The sequence below is a fragment of the Gossypium hirsutum genome, chromosome A11, assembly GCF_007990345.1.
Source record: "Gossypium hirsutum isolate 1008001.06 chromosome A11, Gossypium_hirsutum_v2.1, whole genome shotgun sequence".
NCBI classification, from domain to species: domain Eukaryota; kingdom Viridiplantae; phylum Streptophyta; class Magnoliopsida; order Malvales; family Malvaceae; genus Gossypium; species Gossypium hirsutum.
In genome coordinates, this window is record NC_053434.1 from 2,040,791 (window position 1) to 2,057,635 (window position 16,845).

The window sequence follows — 16,845 nt, forward strand, 5'->3', positions numbered from 1 at the left end:
AAAAAATTAGAGTAATAGCTAATAATTGGATATGCAACTTTGGGTCTAAAATATGAATTACTTGTGATGTAAACAAAAACAAAACTGGAAAACCTAAGAAAACATTTGATCCAACAAAAGAACCAAAGCCATTGCCAAACCAGGATCAAATCCAGCCTCTACAATCAACATAAAAACCTCTACACCAAAAGAAACACCTCCAATTATTGCATCTTTTCTCTTAATCTCAGCCACCACTTTCTTTGCTTCATTCACCACTTTACACGATCTATGCGAATACGATCCTTCGATCATATAAACGTACTTTTCGTCCGATGACCGGCCCCGATATACGTATGCTAGTACATTAGGGTTGTTATGTAAGATGTTAATACATTTCTTTACGTAGAAAATCGGTTGCTTCTCTGATCGTTTTGTTGATATACAATGAGCACCTATTTCCCCACCATAGATAAACCAAGTATCCAACAATCTAAGGTTCTGTTCATAAAAAAAATGATAAATTAATCCCCGTAATTTTCAATAAAAAAATAAAGAGTCGAAGAAACATGAAAGGTATGAAAATTATAGTACCTTGTTACGTCGCATTGTTAGAATGGAATTTCCAACCCCATCCATAAGAACAAGTTCTTTAGGGCGTTGTCCTATGTAAGTTTTGACTCGATAAACTACATTACCATCGGAATTAATCACGGTGAATCCGTTACAGCTCATTACAAGCGATTTTCTCCACACCGTTAGCGACATGCATAGATCACTTTGGGTCGTCGGTAACTCGGCCGACCAACGTCGTTCTTCATGTACCGATCTTGATGAAGATTTCATGAAAAAAGACATTCTTACATATATGTTGGAACAAACATGGTGACAGGAAAGTATATTTATAAGGTAGATAGTAGAGTATAAATAAGTGTATAAAATATTTGAAATTTGTTTTAATATTTGTGCAAATTGTGGAAAGAGACAAATTCTTTTACCTGTCAATGACTCTTTTTCCAGAGAAAAATCTTGATGGGAAATATTTGATTAATTTAATCACATGTTGTTTAAAAATTCACTGTTGTTAGTCATGGGAAAATGTGAGATTCAGGGATTGATAGGGTATCATCGGCACTGCTATTTGTCATGGTGCTTTCTCTTGACGTCAAATAAAAAAAAACAAAATAGTATACGGCGAGTGTGGTGAGTTGGCGTCTTGTTTTTCCAGCAATTCTGGTCAAGGGTGTTTGGTCATTTGATTTTAATATTTAAATAATTAAATTATAATTACCATTGAGACTAATGACTTTGGTCCACATTATTTCATTATAAGGTATATCTGATTTTTTTAAAAATAATGTTTAGAATTATTTATAATCTTTCTTCTAATTTATAAATAAAAAGATAATATATTTTAGTATAAACTCATGTCTTTATATATCGATAATAATATTTATACTTATTGAACTATGATTTATTCAACTTCATTCATTTACGTCTTAATCCGAATTTTTTTTATTACAATTTTACAGAATGAACTCAACTGTTTTACAATGGGCCGACCAAGACTTGTACTACCTCATCTTTTGTTCTTTTCGTCCATTAATTTTTAATTTTTTGTGATGGTATTTCCTAAAACCAGAATTGGAAGCCATTGTTTATGAAAATTAATAATTGGATAAGCAAAGCTACGAAAAATATTCCAATGTGAGTCAATTAAGACAACCCAGAATCTAAAAACCAAACAAAAAACTTTATTATTTTCTTCAAACAAAGCAGATTTTTGTTTCTGGTACAGGATTTTGTGTAAACACACAACCATGTCTTTATCATAATATCGGAGAGATTTTATTCCATGGCTTATTATAAATAAACTAGGACATGCATGAAAGTCGTGCGGGCTTCTTAAGTGTCAAAAGATTGGGTTTTTTTTTTAAAAATTAAAAGTTGTATATTTTATGTCTATTTTACGATTTATAAAAATTAATCTGTTTGGAGTTCGTATTTACTATTTTTAATAATATTGTCTCTAAAATTCAAACTTAAGTTCTATCCGTGAGAGTGCAATGTAACTTAATATTGCATCTAATATCTGTTGATCTGGTATAAATTTTTTTGATACCCGAGTTTGACAAAAAAAATTAATTTGATACTCGTATTTTTTTTAAAAAAGGTATACATGTTGACACCCAAATAAAACAAAGTTGACTTTTTAGTGTTTGATTCAAATTTTACGATTGATTTGATGAAAGTTAATTGCTAATATTATTAGGGTTGGATTCTCGTTATTTTGTTAATAGAACAAATTTGGTGTGAATTGTGAATTAATTTAATTTGTTAAATGCAGATGGATGACCGTGATTTTTAATTTTTATTTTGCTTTTAGGGTTGATTGATGAAAGCTAATTGCTAATATTATTAGTTAATTATGAATTTTCATCAAATCAATTATAGAACTCGAATTAAACACTAAAATATTAATACTGTTAACTTCGAGTAGCAATATGTATAACTTTTATCAAACACAACTATTATATTAAACCAAAAAATAATTATACAAGTACCGTATTAAAAAAATGTCAAACTCAAATGTCAAATGATTTATTAAACTTTTAAATAGTAAATTTTTAACAAATTTTCATATGCAAATACAACATATTATCTTTGAAAAGAAGCTTGGAATGCAAAAAATTTAAATAAGAATAACAGTATTCCTCATATACCTACCTAATTACATCATCATTAAAATGACATCAATAAAAAAAATACATTTGAATTAAAAAATATTAGTTAATATTTAAAGCATTGATGATATATAATTTTATATATTGTTAGTGAATTAAATAACGACATATTATTTAAATTTTTTAAGATTCAGTTTATCAATACATAAAAATTATATATCATTAACGTATCAAATATAAATTTTTATATAAATAAATTTGAATTAATTTTTACTTCATTATTAATAAAGTATTTCCAGTTTCACAAAGTTAAAATACGATTACATATCTTTTTTATTGTGCTATAAACGAGATATGTTTCATTCTTAAAATCTTATTTATGGAGTTTAAAAGCTTTGGTAATAATATATCAATTAATTTTTCTATATAATTAAAAAGATTTTGGATTAATAATAAAGTTAAAGACTCTGAACAAGAAATCAAACAATTAATGGACTTAAAAATTTAAATGGGTATAATACAAATCCAACGGCTTATGGAACTCCACGTGGTGCAATATTATTGGTTTATTAGTTCGTCAAAATTAAAACTGCCGTGAATCCTCGAACCTATAAAAACGTACGTCTCATTCATTTATCTTTCCCGGTTTTTTTACAAGCCCACGGGTTATCAACGGTCCAGATCAAAACCTTCCCATTATAAACGGTCCAGATTAAGACTATTTTACCACAAAATGAAGCTGAGCTGAACTGAGCTGAGCTCCTAAGTAAAAAATAACAACACTCAAAATTATTTCTCCAGATTTTCGTTTTTAACTTTGGGGGTTTTCAATCTTCAAACGTTTTTCACAATTAGTAGTAAGGGTTTTAGAACTTTGGGGTTCAAAGGAAAATGGTGGAGCACGAGGAATCGTTGATGGAGAAGGTAGCAGAGAAGATCCACGACCATGATTCATCGTCTGATTCCGATGACGATAAGCCATCAAAAACGTCGGTCTAATACAAGGTCTTTCGTCTCTTTGGGAGAGAAAGACCCGTCCCCCATGTTTTCGTCGGAGGCAAACGTATGTTGCAAAAACTTTATTTTTTCATTTCCTAAATTTCTCTGTTTTTTTTTTTTGAAATTTTTTTTGTGTCATTGAGGAGTTAGACCTGGCTAAGGTCGAGCTTGGGTTTTTGCTTTGATTGATGCTACTTGTGCTTAATTTATGGTTTTTGATCTTTTATTACCCGTTTTAGCATGATTATTTGAAGTTAGGGTTTAGGATTTCTGTGATTATTTTTTGGGTAAACTATATTTGTAGCGGCCCAACTAGTCGCAAATTTCTTTTTAGTCACCTATTTATAGTAGTTGCATAATGGTCACGGCATATATTCAATATTCTTGTCACCAGCTGACAATATCCGTTTTTAAAAAAATTATATAATAGTAACTTTAACCCTCAACATTTATATATTGTGTCAATTTAGTCTTAATTCTAAAAAATCCAACCCTTTGCGTAATAATGTAATTTGTTTTTAGCAGTTTTATTTTTCTTTGTGACCATTTCATAGTTGGATGACTAGAAAAGAAATAATAAAAAAAAATACTTATAGTAGGGCGATCATTTTGTATTTTTTATAGTTGGGTGACCTTGAAAGAAATCTACTAATAGCTGGGTGACTACTGTTGGTACTGATTATTAATAACCTTTCTTAACGATGATAGTTTGATACTATTAAGTGATCATTATCAGTAATTATTACCGTTTGCCTCTTTTTTTTTCCTTGAATTGTGCTATACATACTTATGTGATGAAATTGTGCGTATGTGTAATAGCGGCTGACCTTTTCCTATGGAGGAACAAAAAGGCATCAGCCGGAGCCCTCGGGAATTGCTGGAATACAACCTTCTCCCTCTAGTGTGTCACTTGTTGGTGCTTACTCTTGCATTACTTTTCTTGTGGTCAAATGTTACTGCCTTCATCCAGAAGTAAGCTACTAAGCCACCAATTTTATCGTCTGATTTTGAGGTTATATTTGGATTCAGGTATCCTTTTTGTTTGTGCTAATGTTGAAATCGTTCTGAATAGGTCCCCAACACGTATCCCTGAAGTTCAAATACCTAAAGACCCTGTTTTAGAGTGTGGCCAAGCGCTTAGGTTTGAGATCAACTGTGCCTTTTCTGTCTTGCAGGATATCGCATCAGGAAGAGATCTTAAGAAGTTCCTCTCTGTATGTTTTCTAGTCATTTGCCTTTCTGGTCGAGCATAAAGCAATTCCTTCATCTGAAGCTCGTAATTAAGACAGTGATATAATGGTTAGATACGCATTTGCCACTATACTGAACTCTTGTTAGTGTACTCGTTAATTATATCCTAACGGCATTGTGAGTTTTTCAGGTGATTGCTAGCTTGTGGGTCTTGTCTATTGTAGGAAGTTGGTGCAACTTCTGGACACTTTTCTATATAGGTATTGCCGTTGTCTTCACTCTCCTTTTACCGTATAAACGTTTTGGGTTTCGCGTTATTTTATTATTATTATTTTTTTTTTGCGAACAGTCTTCATACTACTTCACACGGTACTCGTGCTATACGAGAAATATGAGGGCAAAGTTGATCCATTTGCTGAGAAAGCAATGCATGAGATTAAGAAGCAGTATGCAGTGTTCGATACAAAATTTCTAAGATTCCGAGGAGACGGTTGAAAGGAAAGAAGGATCAGATTTACTGGCCGAGATGTTTGCTGTTGCTAGGTTTTGACATACATATACGGTAGCTCTGTTTTATGAAGGCTATGTTTCATTTTAATATCAATTAGAACCCTTCATTTATACTTTTTAGTTTTATATTCACCGGGTTCACAATGTTGATGAATATGGGATCCTGTTTTAAATATTGTTTTTTCTATAGCCTTTTGTGATAATATTTTATCATATTTCATGTTGATTAGTGCATTTTACATTGGGTTCAAAATTCTCTCAATTTCCCTTGTGTTTGTGGATGATCATCATTTTTCTTGAAAAATCATATCCAACACTTGTAACATAGGAGCTTGAATTTTTCTTTTTTTGGTTCAAGTTAATTATTGATATTTCCTTGAAAATCTTATGATTCTGGCATTAGTATGGAAACAATTGTCAAATTTTGTGATAAACTTGGACAAAAAGAGAAGTTCAACCCACAATGTGGTAACAAATTCCTAACTCAGTTAAAGGACTAACTTGAATAAAAAAAAAGTTTAAATCTCAATGTGAGAATTATTGGAAAGATCAGGCCCATTAAAAAAAATAAATTTGGAGTAACATTAACTTGTTATGTTGATAAAAGCAAATCCATAGGTTAAAATTACCTTGTAGAATGATACAAGTGATTAGCAAATTGAATTCCATATTCTGTTTGATTTTATTTTTTATAATATAAATATTTTATTTCCTAGTAAAAAAGAATTACACCAATAATCCACAGTGTCAACTTACCAATCCTCTACTTTGACTGCCAATATTTTACATCAATATCACGGCTGGTGTAAAAATATTTTACATACATTTAATATGCATAATTATTTTCTGTATCATTTGCGAAGACCCTGCTGGCCTGATACTGTGCATTTTACTAGAATATAATTTCTCTATCATTTTTCAAGTAGGGGCAAAATAAATAATCTGTGGGCGTCAAAATAAAGTTATAAAACATCCAATATATCCCAAACATTGAGTCCTCAATTTCGTTTTCTATTGTTTTTACCTATTGGCTATGAATTTCAAACACCCAGAAAATATATATATATATTTATGAAAATTTATTTGGTTTAATGAAAAAATCCAAAAGCAAGGTTAAAAATAATGAGATATGGTTGTAGGATATAATTTAAAAACTTATATATATTGTATATCTATGAAAAAAATTTGGTTCAATGAAAAAAACTCCATAAGCAAATGAAACGCTAACATATGATTGTAGGATAAAGTTAAAAAAATAATAATAACTTTGTGAAATCGGAAAACTCCACTAGAAAAATATATAATAATTACCGTATATATATATATCACCTTGAAGAATGAGAAAAAACTTCTTACCTAACAAATTAAAACATGCAGTTCTACAATTCCAAGATGGAAGATTTGCATTTGGCCAAAATGCAAGATATATAATCTTCATTCTCTTTGTTGCTTTTTTACTGTTTCCTGGTAAAATCAAAGACAAGACAGAATCAGTGAAGGCAAATTCTCTTAAGCTATGCTGGGATTTAACTGAATGTCCTATTATGCATGTTAGCATTCAGTTGATGAGACTTGTACAAGTTTTCTAGGCATTCAATTTGTGTTGCAGATACGAGGAAGTCGCTTGTCGATCATCGAGAAATCACTTGAAAGCCTAGAAAGAAAGCATGCCCCAGAAAATTGACCTGAAACGTATTTTTGGTTCTGTAGGAATGAACCTATATTTCAGCTGATATGAGAAAACAAAACCAGTTATCTCATTAAATCCAAGAACACAAAGCCATTCCAGAGACTATGGAGGAGCATGGATGGTAATAGATTCCTTGACCGTGCGAAAACAACACCCATCACCATTCCTAAGAAAATAAGTGGCAACATTCTCCGAACATTAAAATGTGCCAGAGCAAAGGCGACTGAACTGACTAGTATTGCACACCAAACGGGCATGTATTTGGTCAATGAAGGGAGTAGGAAACCACGGAAAACTATTTCTTCCCATACAGGAGCACAAATCGAAACTACTATTGCATATAGTGCCATGGCTACTGGATCCCTTGCTAAAATTGACTGCTCAACACTTGAAAGGGTTACGGGTGTAGATGGCATAAGGGGTAATAAATTGAGGCTGAACTGTGATAATCTGTTGATGGCAGGAAACATGAGACATCCTAGCATAACATCGAAAAGCCACTTCCCTCTCAAACTAAATTTAAACCAATCTGATGGAAGGGGATAAAACTGAGACAAACAGCGGTGGAGTATCGCAATCCCAGCAAGACCTTCGGTTACATCAGTCACAAGGCTGAACAAGGCTTGTCCTCTGAATGTTAGAGATTCCTTGCTGAACCCCGACATGTGAGCAGCAAAAGGAATCATCCAAGACCCGATGAACCAGAAAGCAGCTACCCAGAGAAGCATAACCTATGTGAGCATAGAAAATATTATCATGCAACTAACTGACAGGTTTGTAATTCATCCAAAGTTTGAATGAGATTGTCATACAAGAGGCCATTCCTCAGTTCAATCGATCATTATAGTTTGTAATCGTGAAATAATGAAATGCTAAAAATATAGTGTTAGATTTGATTGATTTTAGCCTATTATGAAATATTCTTCCACAAATTCATTTTCAATACTAATCTCCTATACAAATAAATCATCGATTACTAGATGTAAAACAATAAGCAAAGATTTATCCCAGTTCAGCTATGATCTACCAGAAGGTATTAAACCTAAGGATCTCTTGATTTTCTCTTCTCCCCCAGATTCATTTAGGCTCAAAAGAATCCATTATGGGCTGAAGCTCCCAGTTGGCAGCTTCGCCCCAGAGGATGTTCATTGATAGAGTTCATGGACCTTAAGCTCTTATATCTGTGTAATTAATTGATAGAGCATGCTTAACATCTACACAAGCTAAAAGCACAATCAAGATGCCAAATATTTCTACAGAGTAACAAGCCAACCTGCAGAATTGTCTTTGCTGTCCATGGCACAGTCCACCTGCTACCCACTGCACTCAATACAGCATCTGCAGCCTGCAAACCAACTAATTTCATCATGTTCCCAACAAAATTTAAAAAAGAGATCAGCAAACATGTTGACATACTAGACAATTCTGCACTACACTCAAATTTTATATCCCATAAAACTATAATATTATCTACAATAATATTTCATTTCGAGTTTCAAAAAAAAAAAAAAAAAGAGACCAAAATGTAAAGGGTAAATGTCATGTTGCCGATTTAATTAGTTGATACAAAAGAAGTAGGATCACCAGAATTATACATGTTAAGATCGATTGTCCACAAATGACCAACATCTATTTTCTCCCGCAAATACTATCCCAGACTAAACTCTAGCTAACAAATTGATTGTCCAGTCTATGAAGAGGCTGATTGCAATAGACTCAATGAGTAGCCAATAATAGATAGCAGATGTGCAGATTAAACTGAACATACCATCTATTGTGGCATGTAAATAAATAAACATCAGCGGTCCACTAAACTGAACTGATTAAAAGAAAATATTACCTCCTGAAGAGTTGATTTCCAATCTCTTTTGCGAGCACTAGGCGTACTGAACTCAGGTTGTCCTAATTCTTCGGGCAGGAAATGCTCGATATACTCAGGTTTTGGGTTTTCTGGGGAGAACCCCTCATGCCTAAAGCATGAAATTTTCCATTTCTGCAAATTAAAAAATAGATAAATAAAACCAGAAATGCTTGTAAAGTAACAGTATATGAAGCATGATTGCGGAAATAAAAACCACAATAAACGAGATTCTAAATTGAACTCTAAACCTCAACTGATTAATAAAGCTGCCAACGTTCTACATCATGGCCTAAGTAGATCAATCAAGTTTCCTGCTACATAATTTTTTTCCCCTCATTTTCTCAGCAACCAAGAAGAACCTAACTAACTATAATTCATCTTCAGGGTCAAAAACTAACTATAATGCAATTCCAATTAAAGTTTCCTCAATTTTCTTGGTAACCAAACATAACCCATTTCAAGTTTTCAACTTCAGATTCTCAAAAACCAAAATTCTAACATAAAAATGAAATTAAAGTAACAGAAAACAAAATGCAAACAACAAAAATGCTTATGCATTTATACTTACGTTCTTTTTTAGCTTGGAGTTGGATTCAAAGATCCGGGAGCTTCGGGCTAAAGAAAAGGTACAACGTCGATTCGGAACCTGAAATTTGAAGACAGGAGCAAGGATTGGGCGCTGAGAGAAAGAGTGAGAACAGTAGGAACTCAACATGAGGCCCTAATTTCAAGAACTCTAATAATTTGCATTAAAAAGGCATAACTTGACATGTAATTTGGGAATTGTAAAATCAAAACCCTAATTTCTGATTTTTTTTTTGGTTTAGAGTTAGGTAGTGTGATTTTTTTTTTCTGGTGCAGAGAGGATTTTAGGGAGTGTTTGGAAACAAGGAATTAATTTTTCTTATTAGTTATGATTTCCGGAATTTTCCCCAATTTTCTTTCTGAAAAATAATAAATTTTCTTTGTGGTCCCTTCGGTGTTTATTAATTGCATTTGGTCCTTTTATTTCCCAATTAAGGCATAATAATAAATTTAGCCCTTAATTTTTACATTTTTATCAATTTGACCTCTTTTAGCTAAATTTGGCTCACAATCTTTTAAAAAGAATCATATTTGACCATCAACATTTTAAAAAGAGTCAAATTGTTGTTTTTAGCGAACATAATGACTAAAACATTAATTTTTTAAACATGGTAGCTTGCATGGCAATCCTTGTGCAATTTATGTTTTTTTTTTGAATTTTTATGAACTATTTATATATTTTGTTGAATTTTTTATTTTTTTATTTTTAAATATTTTATAATTTTTAAATATTTGTTAACGATGTAACAAACGATGTTGTGTCAGCATGAAGTAGGGGCGAGACTAAATTTCTTTTGGGGGGGCGAAATTAAGTTGTATATTTTTACGAGAGCTAAAATGTAATTTCACAATTTAATAACTTATATCTTTATAATTTTTAAAGGATTAAATCAAAATTTAATCATTTGAGGGGGGCCAAAGTGTAATTTTACCTTTTGCTAAATTAAAATCTTGTAAAAATTAAAAGACTAAAGTGAAATTTTCCATTTTTGGAGGTCGGCTCCTTGTCAGCCACCTAGCTTCACCCTTGGCATAAAGTACATGTAAGCTGTCACACAAATTATAATGCCAACCTCATTAAAGACTTAATATTTTAGCCAGTATTTCCGTTAAAAAAACAAATGATGTCGTGTTAGCATGAAGTAGGGGTGAAACCAAATTTTTGGGGAGCCAAAGTATAATTTTACCTTTTACTAAATTAAAATCTTGTAAAAATTAAAAGACCAAAATGAAATTTTCCATCCGGCCCCTTGTCAGCCACCCTAACTTCGCCCTTGGCATGATGCACATATAAGCTGCCACGCAAGTTATCATGCCAACTTCGTTAAAAACTTAATTAGCTAGTATTTTCGTTAAAAAAAAAGGACAAGATTAATGACCAAATATAACTAAAAGAATAAGGATGGAATTAATAAAAAATATAAATATTAAAGATTAAATTTATGATTATGCGAACCAATAACCATTCTACCCTATAAAATAGTTTATTTGTTTTTCTTATTAATAATGATTTCGGGAAATTTCCCCAATTTTCTTCTAAACGATAATGCATTTTCTTTGTGGTCCTTCCATGTTATTAATTACGTTTAATCCAAAAATAGTTTGCCATGCAGTTTTTTCTTTTAAATATTTAACAAATAATAAATTTATATTTTAGAATTTTAAATTAATATAAAAGATTTCTTAACAAAATTCCTTGAGCCAAATCCATATTTAAATATAAAAGATTTAATTTACATTCAACCCGGAATTGAAAATCATATTTTAACAATAACACAATGTCCAAACAAGCAAAAACTAAATATCATGAAACTCCCTCTATTAAGTTAAAAGTTCATATTAGTCAATACTCTTCCGCAGTTTGATGGCAAAACTTGGCCCATATATATGTCAAAGGGCAGAAATAGACCAACCACGAACATGATTTCCGAACACGAGCTCAGGGTCTCGAATGGGAAACCAAGATCAGGCAATGACGGTGTGATTTTGGTCATAACAAAACCAAACTGGTCGAGACATGAATTTATGGCACTGCAGGTTAAGTGTGTAGCCGGTTTCCAACCAACTCCGGATTGCTTTTTCTCATCATGGCAACGAACTCATCGTAATTAATTCTTCCATCCTGTACGAAGCAACACGGTACATCAAACATGAAGATGCCATTAAAATGGCTCAACTGCAGTAATTTCGTTTAAATGTATCCACCATTAGCAGACCTTATCAGTGTCAACTTCAGCAAGGATCTCGTTTATTGTTTTTTCATCTCTCGTGTTATACTTTTGAAGGGCCTGTTTGAGCTCTTCCATTGTTATGTACCTAAATCGATTCGAAATAAATATGCTCAGATATCACAAAGGGAACATATGATTCGGGAATGGAAGAAAATCGTTATATACTAAGAAAATGGTAAAGACTGGTTACCCGCTGTTGTCCTTGTCGAAGTGTTGGAAGGCAGTGTATAAACGTTTTTCCTTTTCCATTCGATTCATGTGCATGGTAGCTGTTATAAACTCCACGTAATCAATCGTTCCATTTCCGTCAATGTCGGTCTAGAGCAGTATGAAGTATATTTTGCTTAACAAGATTTACAATTACATTAGATATGTTTCAAGTAACACATGCAAAACACGATATTCATCACCCTTTTCTTTCAGTTCATAGAAAAATTCTAAAATGAACTTAAAATACATGTGAGCTGTTATCTTGGTTTTCGAGTATCTTTCAGGTCTGCAGGAGGGAGGGCTTGCATTTCTCCGACGTGCACTGTCCCTGTCTTGTCATCCATTTAGCATTATATAATTTGATGGCAAGTTACATGTTGACCTCACTCTGCATTTCTCCTTGTAAAAGATATTGGTTTCTATTCTGTTCCTCGGTCCTAGAGGCTCATTAAGACTTAATACTAATCCATATGACCAAGGTTACGTCATTAGATTGGAATTTAAGTAAATTATTTAAAAGTGCAGTGTTTATCAGGAAGGATAAATATATAAAAGGATCGAGACATACCGCTTCCATTAGCAGCCTCACTTCAGACTCGGAAACATTAGTACCAAGTTTACAGAGGCCAGCTTTTAACTCATCAAACGTGATTGTTTGACTGTTATCAGTGTCCATCAATTTGAACATCTCCTTCAAACCTACGATTTCTTCTTCCGATAGATTTTCTGCAATTACCTGGACAAAGAGAAAAAGGAAAACGGACGATGATGAGGACTATGCTGCCACAATGCTTACATATTAATGGTTCATAAGGGTATATCAGATAAAAGCAATTCACCTTTAGAGCAACTTTTTTGAATTTGTTCATTGCCCTGAATTGCTTCATTCTAGTTAAAACAGCGACATCGAGAGGCTTATCAGATGCATCACCATCTTCCCGCATCCACAGATGATCTGCAGTTTATTTCTTTTTTTACAGAATTGCCTAGAAACTCGAAGAAAAACTTAAAGCGAGACGAACAAGAATATAAAATATGATTTTTACACCCAAAACTTACTTAAGACTTCAGATGCTGAAAGCCGTTCCTTGGGATCTTGTCGTAGCATCTTCGACAAGAGATCTTTGGCACTGTCGGAAACAGAAGGCCATGGATCTGATAAGAAATTGATATTTCCCTGAAGAATAGACTTGAAGATACTCTTTTCGGTTTCTGCATATAATCAAAAGCAGAAATAAGAGACCTCTCACTCATCCACAACATAGCAATAGCTAATCTTCAATAAGGAACAATAGTACTACCTCCATAGAATGGTGGAGACCCGCTTAGGAGAACGTAAAGAATCACCCCAGCGCTCCAAATATCAGCTTCAGGTCCATATCGCCAATGCAATACTTCAGGAGCCATATAAAAAGCAGTTCCAACAAAATCCTTAAAAACCTCTCCTGCATTAGTAGAGAATGTTACCTTACCCGATCGGGTAAACTGCGAATAACATATGCAGGTTCACAATTCACTTTAAGTAGTAGCATTTCGATATAATGTACCATGAAAAGCAAACCCAAATAGGGAATTTTAACAAGCTTCGACCCTTCATTTTTCTTTAACTACCAAAGTCAGGCACTAGATACATATTCCGACATGGTTCGATGATATGTCCGTCCTAAGACACATACTGGGCAAATTAAACATACATTCACACCTGAGTTCGAGTAACATTGAATCACAAATACTCACCTGGCTTAAAAAAAGTAGAGAGCCCAAAATCTGTAGCTTTCAATGGAGAATCCTCGTCTTTACTCAAGAACAAGAAATTTTCAGGCTTCAAGTCCCTGTGCATTACCCCCATTGAATGACATTTATGAACCACCGTCACGATTTGCCTACACAAATTAGCCGCTTCCTTTTCTGAATAATGACCTTTGGCTAAAATCCGATCAAACAACTCCCCTCCGGCACACAGTTCCATAATCAGATTCACCGAGCGCCGATCCTCGCAAGCTTTTTCTAGCTCAACAATATTCCTATCAACAACACCATTAACTTAAAAACCTTTAAAATGATAAAAAAATAAATAAACAAGAAGTTTTGCTTTGGGGGAGGGGGGGAACCTGTGGCCGGTGAGATGATACATGATCTGAACTTCACGGCGGACGTCTTCGATATCATCACGGTTGAGAAGCTTACGCCTGGAGATAGACTTACAAGCGAAATGCTGTTTTGTTTCCTTATGTGTTACCAAGTAGGTAACGCCAAACTGACCACGGCCGAGTTCACGGCCGACGATGTAAGTTGACCGGACGTCCTCCATGGGACGGCCGAACACACGACCGATGGGTGGAGTGTTGGGGGTGGCGAGGCGGTTTTTGGAGGCGATGGTTGAAGAATGGTAGTAATGGGTTTTGGGAGGCGGTGAATAGCCGGGAACAGGTTTAACGTTGTCGCCATTATGATGGGTACCGCCTGTGTCCGATTCTGGTCGGAACCGGTTACTGGCGATGGGAGGACGGTTACAGTTACCCATTCTAACCGGAAAACGAAAAAAAAAAAAGTTGAAAAACGAGCGAGTTAAGGCGAGTCTGAAGGAAAAGCTACCTATTTGTCCTTGAGTTGTCTGAAACTGAAATTTTTGGCTAATCGGAAATGACTAAAATAGAGTTGATTGGGACTTCTATGGTACGTGCGTGTGCATGATTTCCTTTGGCGTGCGAAAGTTGGTTAAAATTCGATTTAGCCAATTTAATCCATGATATTATGCAATTTAGGTGGCTTGGTAAAGTTAGTTGGCTATGGTTTCGATTAAAATAATTTATTTATTTAATGGAGTGAAATTTTAATTATAAATTTTTAAAAGATTAAAATATAATTTTATATATCATTTTAGAATTTAAAGTATAATTTTATAATTTTATTAATTTATAAATTTCAAATTTCTTTAAAAAACTAAATTGATTTTATGACATTAAAACCGTTAAGAATAAATTATAAATTTTAAAACGATACATGTACTTTGATTTTGTATAATTTTATACATAAAATTTTAATTTGATCAAATTCTCATAAATTATTAACACAGCTATTGATATATCATTATCTTAATATATTAAAAAAATTATTATTAATTTTGAATTAATATATTTTAAATAGTATTTTTAAAAATTTTAATTTTAAAAAATAAGAGATATAAGCATTATTGTAATTTAAAGTTAGTTTATTTATTTATTTATTATGAATTATTCATAATCTGTTCAAAATGCACTTGAACATACTTGAATCCACATCCTCCTGACAATAATATCAATAGGAATTGAATTAAAACTCAATTGATAATTTTTTTTTAAAATTAATGTTGACTCAATTTTTTTTATTAATATTATAGTTACTTGTACAAATAAAATGTCTAATTTTATATCTATACTAGATTATTCTTATTCAAAGCCTTAATCCATATCAATAGCTGGTTGGGAAGAGTAAAGTGTTTTTTTTTTTTTAAATTCTGTTATTAGTCTTTTTGCTTTGGAAATGTTACGGATTTAGTTTTTATATTTTAATTTGATCATTTTTAGTCCCTATACTTTAAAATATTTAAATTTTCAGTCCTAACCAAGTGATAATTGTTAAATTCATTAAGTTACACTCTGGTATTTCTAAAATTTGATATGACAAATATATTATCACAGGTATAATATCATGTCAATTTGTTAATTTTATATATTACACACTAAAAATCCAATTAATGGATTAATGGCTATCATTTGCATCAAGACAAAAATTAAAATCCGAAAAGTATAGGGACTTAGAATGATTCAGTTGAAGAATATAGACTAATTTTACAATTGTACACATCGTACGTGACTAATAATTGAATTAAACCAGAAGGAATAAACTTTTACTATTTGATTCAGGACTAAATTTTCAAATTTTAAAATTTTTAGGGACTAAAATTAACTAATATGAAAAGCCCATATACTAAAATCAATTAAATTAAATTACAGAGATATAATTCACAATTTTCAAATGTATAAGGACCAATAACAGAATTTAACCTAAAAAATTTATTACGGAAACAAATATGAAAAATAATAATAACATAGTCGAAGTTTCTCCTTACCAGATAACTTGAGGTTTGCGCTTCTTTCGCTTGCGGGTCCACATCAAAATCCTTAAAACTTGAGAAAACGTCCAAGAGAACGAAACAAAAAAGTGTAAAAAGAAATTAAAATATTATAAAATAGTTATTCAACTTTTCAAAAATTTTTATTTAAGTAATTAGGTTATTAAAATTATTGTTATACAGTCTTGTCTATTCACACTGCTTACACCAATCAAAAGCTTCTCTTTCTCTTCTCTTCTACAATTTACTTTTTTTTCCAAAAACAGTTTTGAACATTAGGAATTTAAGAATTAAAATCCAAACAACTTTTTTCTTCGCTCTTTGACACTGGCCATCAGATTAACTTAAATTTAAGGTATGTTTTTCTGCTTATTGACGAGTATTGAACTATCTTACCGATCATCAAATCATCACTTGGAGCTCGCTAACTGGCCTTTAAAAATGAACTTAACAGTTTAATGATTTAAATAAAAAATTTTAAATAATTAAATGATTTAAATGAAAACGTTTAAATAATTTAATGACCATTTTATATCATTTTAAAACTTAATAACTAAAATGTAAAATTACTAATAACATAATGACCTTAAGTATAATTTTCGTTTCTTAAACTTTCATTTATTGCTGAAAATAGTATAAATAAAATGTTTTCAGATAATTTAATCCACCAGCAAAAACTATTATATACTATAAAGTTCAAAACCAATGATATGATGAGGGTCCATTAATTTTATATCGTCAAGTACGTATATTACAAATAGTTAATTGGTATTAAAATTTTCTATCATACG

General features: G+C 32.1%; 3 protein-coding genes and 1 pseudogene across 5 annotated transcripts; 1 reads left to right on the forward strand and 3 right to left on the reverse strand.

The window, feature by feature from the left end:
* Window positions 1-39: 39 nt before the first annotated feature.
* LOC107924110 (protein LURP-one-related 17) lies at window positions 40-1,109 on the reverse strand. The gene is made up of 2 exons (XM_016854406.2): window positions 574-1,109; window positions 40-480 (listed from the first exon to the last, which is right to left on the reverse strand). Exons 1-2 carry the CDS (start codon window positions 835-837, stop codon window positions 94-96), a joined length of 651 nt encoding a protein of 216 aa, XP_016709895.1. The 5' UTR covers window positions 838-1,109; the 3' UTR covers window positions 40-93.
* Window positions 1,110-3,320: 2,211 nt separating this feature from the next.
* LOC107924112 (reticulon-like protein B3) lies at window positions 3,321-5,621 on the forward strand (annotated as a pseudogene).
* Window positions 5,622-6,701: 1,080 nt separating this feature from the next.
* Window positions 6,702-9,837, reverse strand: LOC107924394 (uncharacterized). The gene is made up of 4 exons (XM_016854829.2): window positions 9,483-9,837; window positions 8,894-9,046; window positions 8,327-8,398; window positions 6,702-7,784 (listed from the first exon to the last, which is right to left on the reverse strand). The coding sequence occupies exons 1-4, from the start codon at window positions 9,627-9,629 to the stop codon at window positions 7,116-7,118; spliced, it is 1,041 nt and encodes a 346-aa protein (XP_016710318.2). The 5' UTR covers window positions 9,630-9,837; the 3' UTR covers window positions 6,702-7,115.
* A 1,358-nt stretch (window positions 9,838-11,195) lies between these two features.
* LOC107924393 (calcium-dependent protein kinase 1) lies at window positions 11,196-14,567 on the reverse strand. 3 transcript variants are annotated; one of them, XM_016854825.2, is made up of 9 exons: window positions 14,052-14,564; window positions 13,678-13,964; window positions 13,242-13,385; window positions 13,000-13,152; window positions 12,780-12,895; window positions 12,509-12,676; window positions 11,921-12,048; window positions 11,716-11,815; window positions 11,196-11,621 (listed from the first exon to the last, which is right to left on the reverse strand). In XM_016854825.2, the coding sequence occupies exons 1-9, from the start codon at window positions 14,462-14,464 to the stop codon at window positions 11,538-11,540; spliced, it is 1,593 nt and encodes a 530-aa protein (XP_016710314.2). In that variant the 5' UTR covers window positions 14,465-14,564; the 3' UTR covers window positions 11,196-11,537. The 3 variants fall into 3 exon arrangements, 1 of the variants encoding a protein (XP_016710314.2); XR_005904718.1 differs by lacking the exon at window positions 11,196-11,621 and having other exon boundaries at window positions 11,761-11,815; window positions 11,921-11,999; window positions 14,052-14,567; XR_005904719.1 differs by lacking the exon at window positions 11,196-11,621 and having other exon boundaries at window positions 11,761-11,815; window positions 11,921-12,401; window positions 14,052-14,567.
* Between the last annotated feature and the right edge of the window lie 2,278 nt (window positions 14,568-16,845).

Bases quoted from the DNA above. Each gene is read 5' to 3' on its own strand.
- LOC107924110 (XM_016854406.2), bottom strand. From the start codon at position 837: ATGTCTTTTTTCATGAAATCTTCATCAAGATCGGTACATGAAGAACGA. The intron at 481-573 runs GTACTATAATTT...TTTTATGAACAG, and splicing joins TAACAATGCGACGTAACAAG to AACCTTAGATTGTTGGATAC.
- LOC107924394 (XM_016854829.2), bottom strand. From the start codon at position 9,629: ATGTTGAGTTCCTACTGTTCTCACTCTTTCTCTCAGCGCCCAATCCTT. The intron at 9,047-9,482 runs GTAAGTATAAAT...TTTAATTTGCAG, and splicing joins ACTCCAAGCTAAAAAAGAAC to AAATGGAAAATTTCATGCTT. The intron at 7,785-8,326 runs GTTGGCTTGTTA...ATGCTCACATAG, and splicing joins CAGCAAAGACAATTCTGCAG to GTTATGCTTCTCTGGGTAGC.
- LOC107924393 (XM_016854825.2), bottom strand. From the start codon at position 14,464: ATGGGTAACTGTAACCGTCCTCCCATCGCCAGTAACCGGTTCCGACCA. The intron at 12,896-12,999 runs GTAAGTTTTGGG...AATAAACTGCAG, and splicing joins TTCAGCATCTGAAGTCTTAA to ATCATCTGTGGATGCGGGAA. The intron at 12,677-12,779 runs GTGAATTGCTTT...CTCTTTGTCCAG, and splicing joins TCAAAAAAGTTGCTCTAAAG to GTAATTGCAGAAAATCTATC.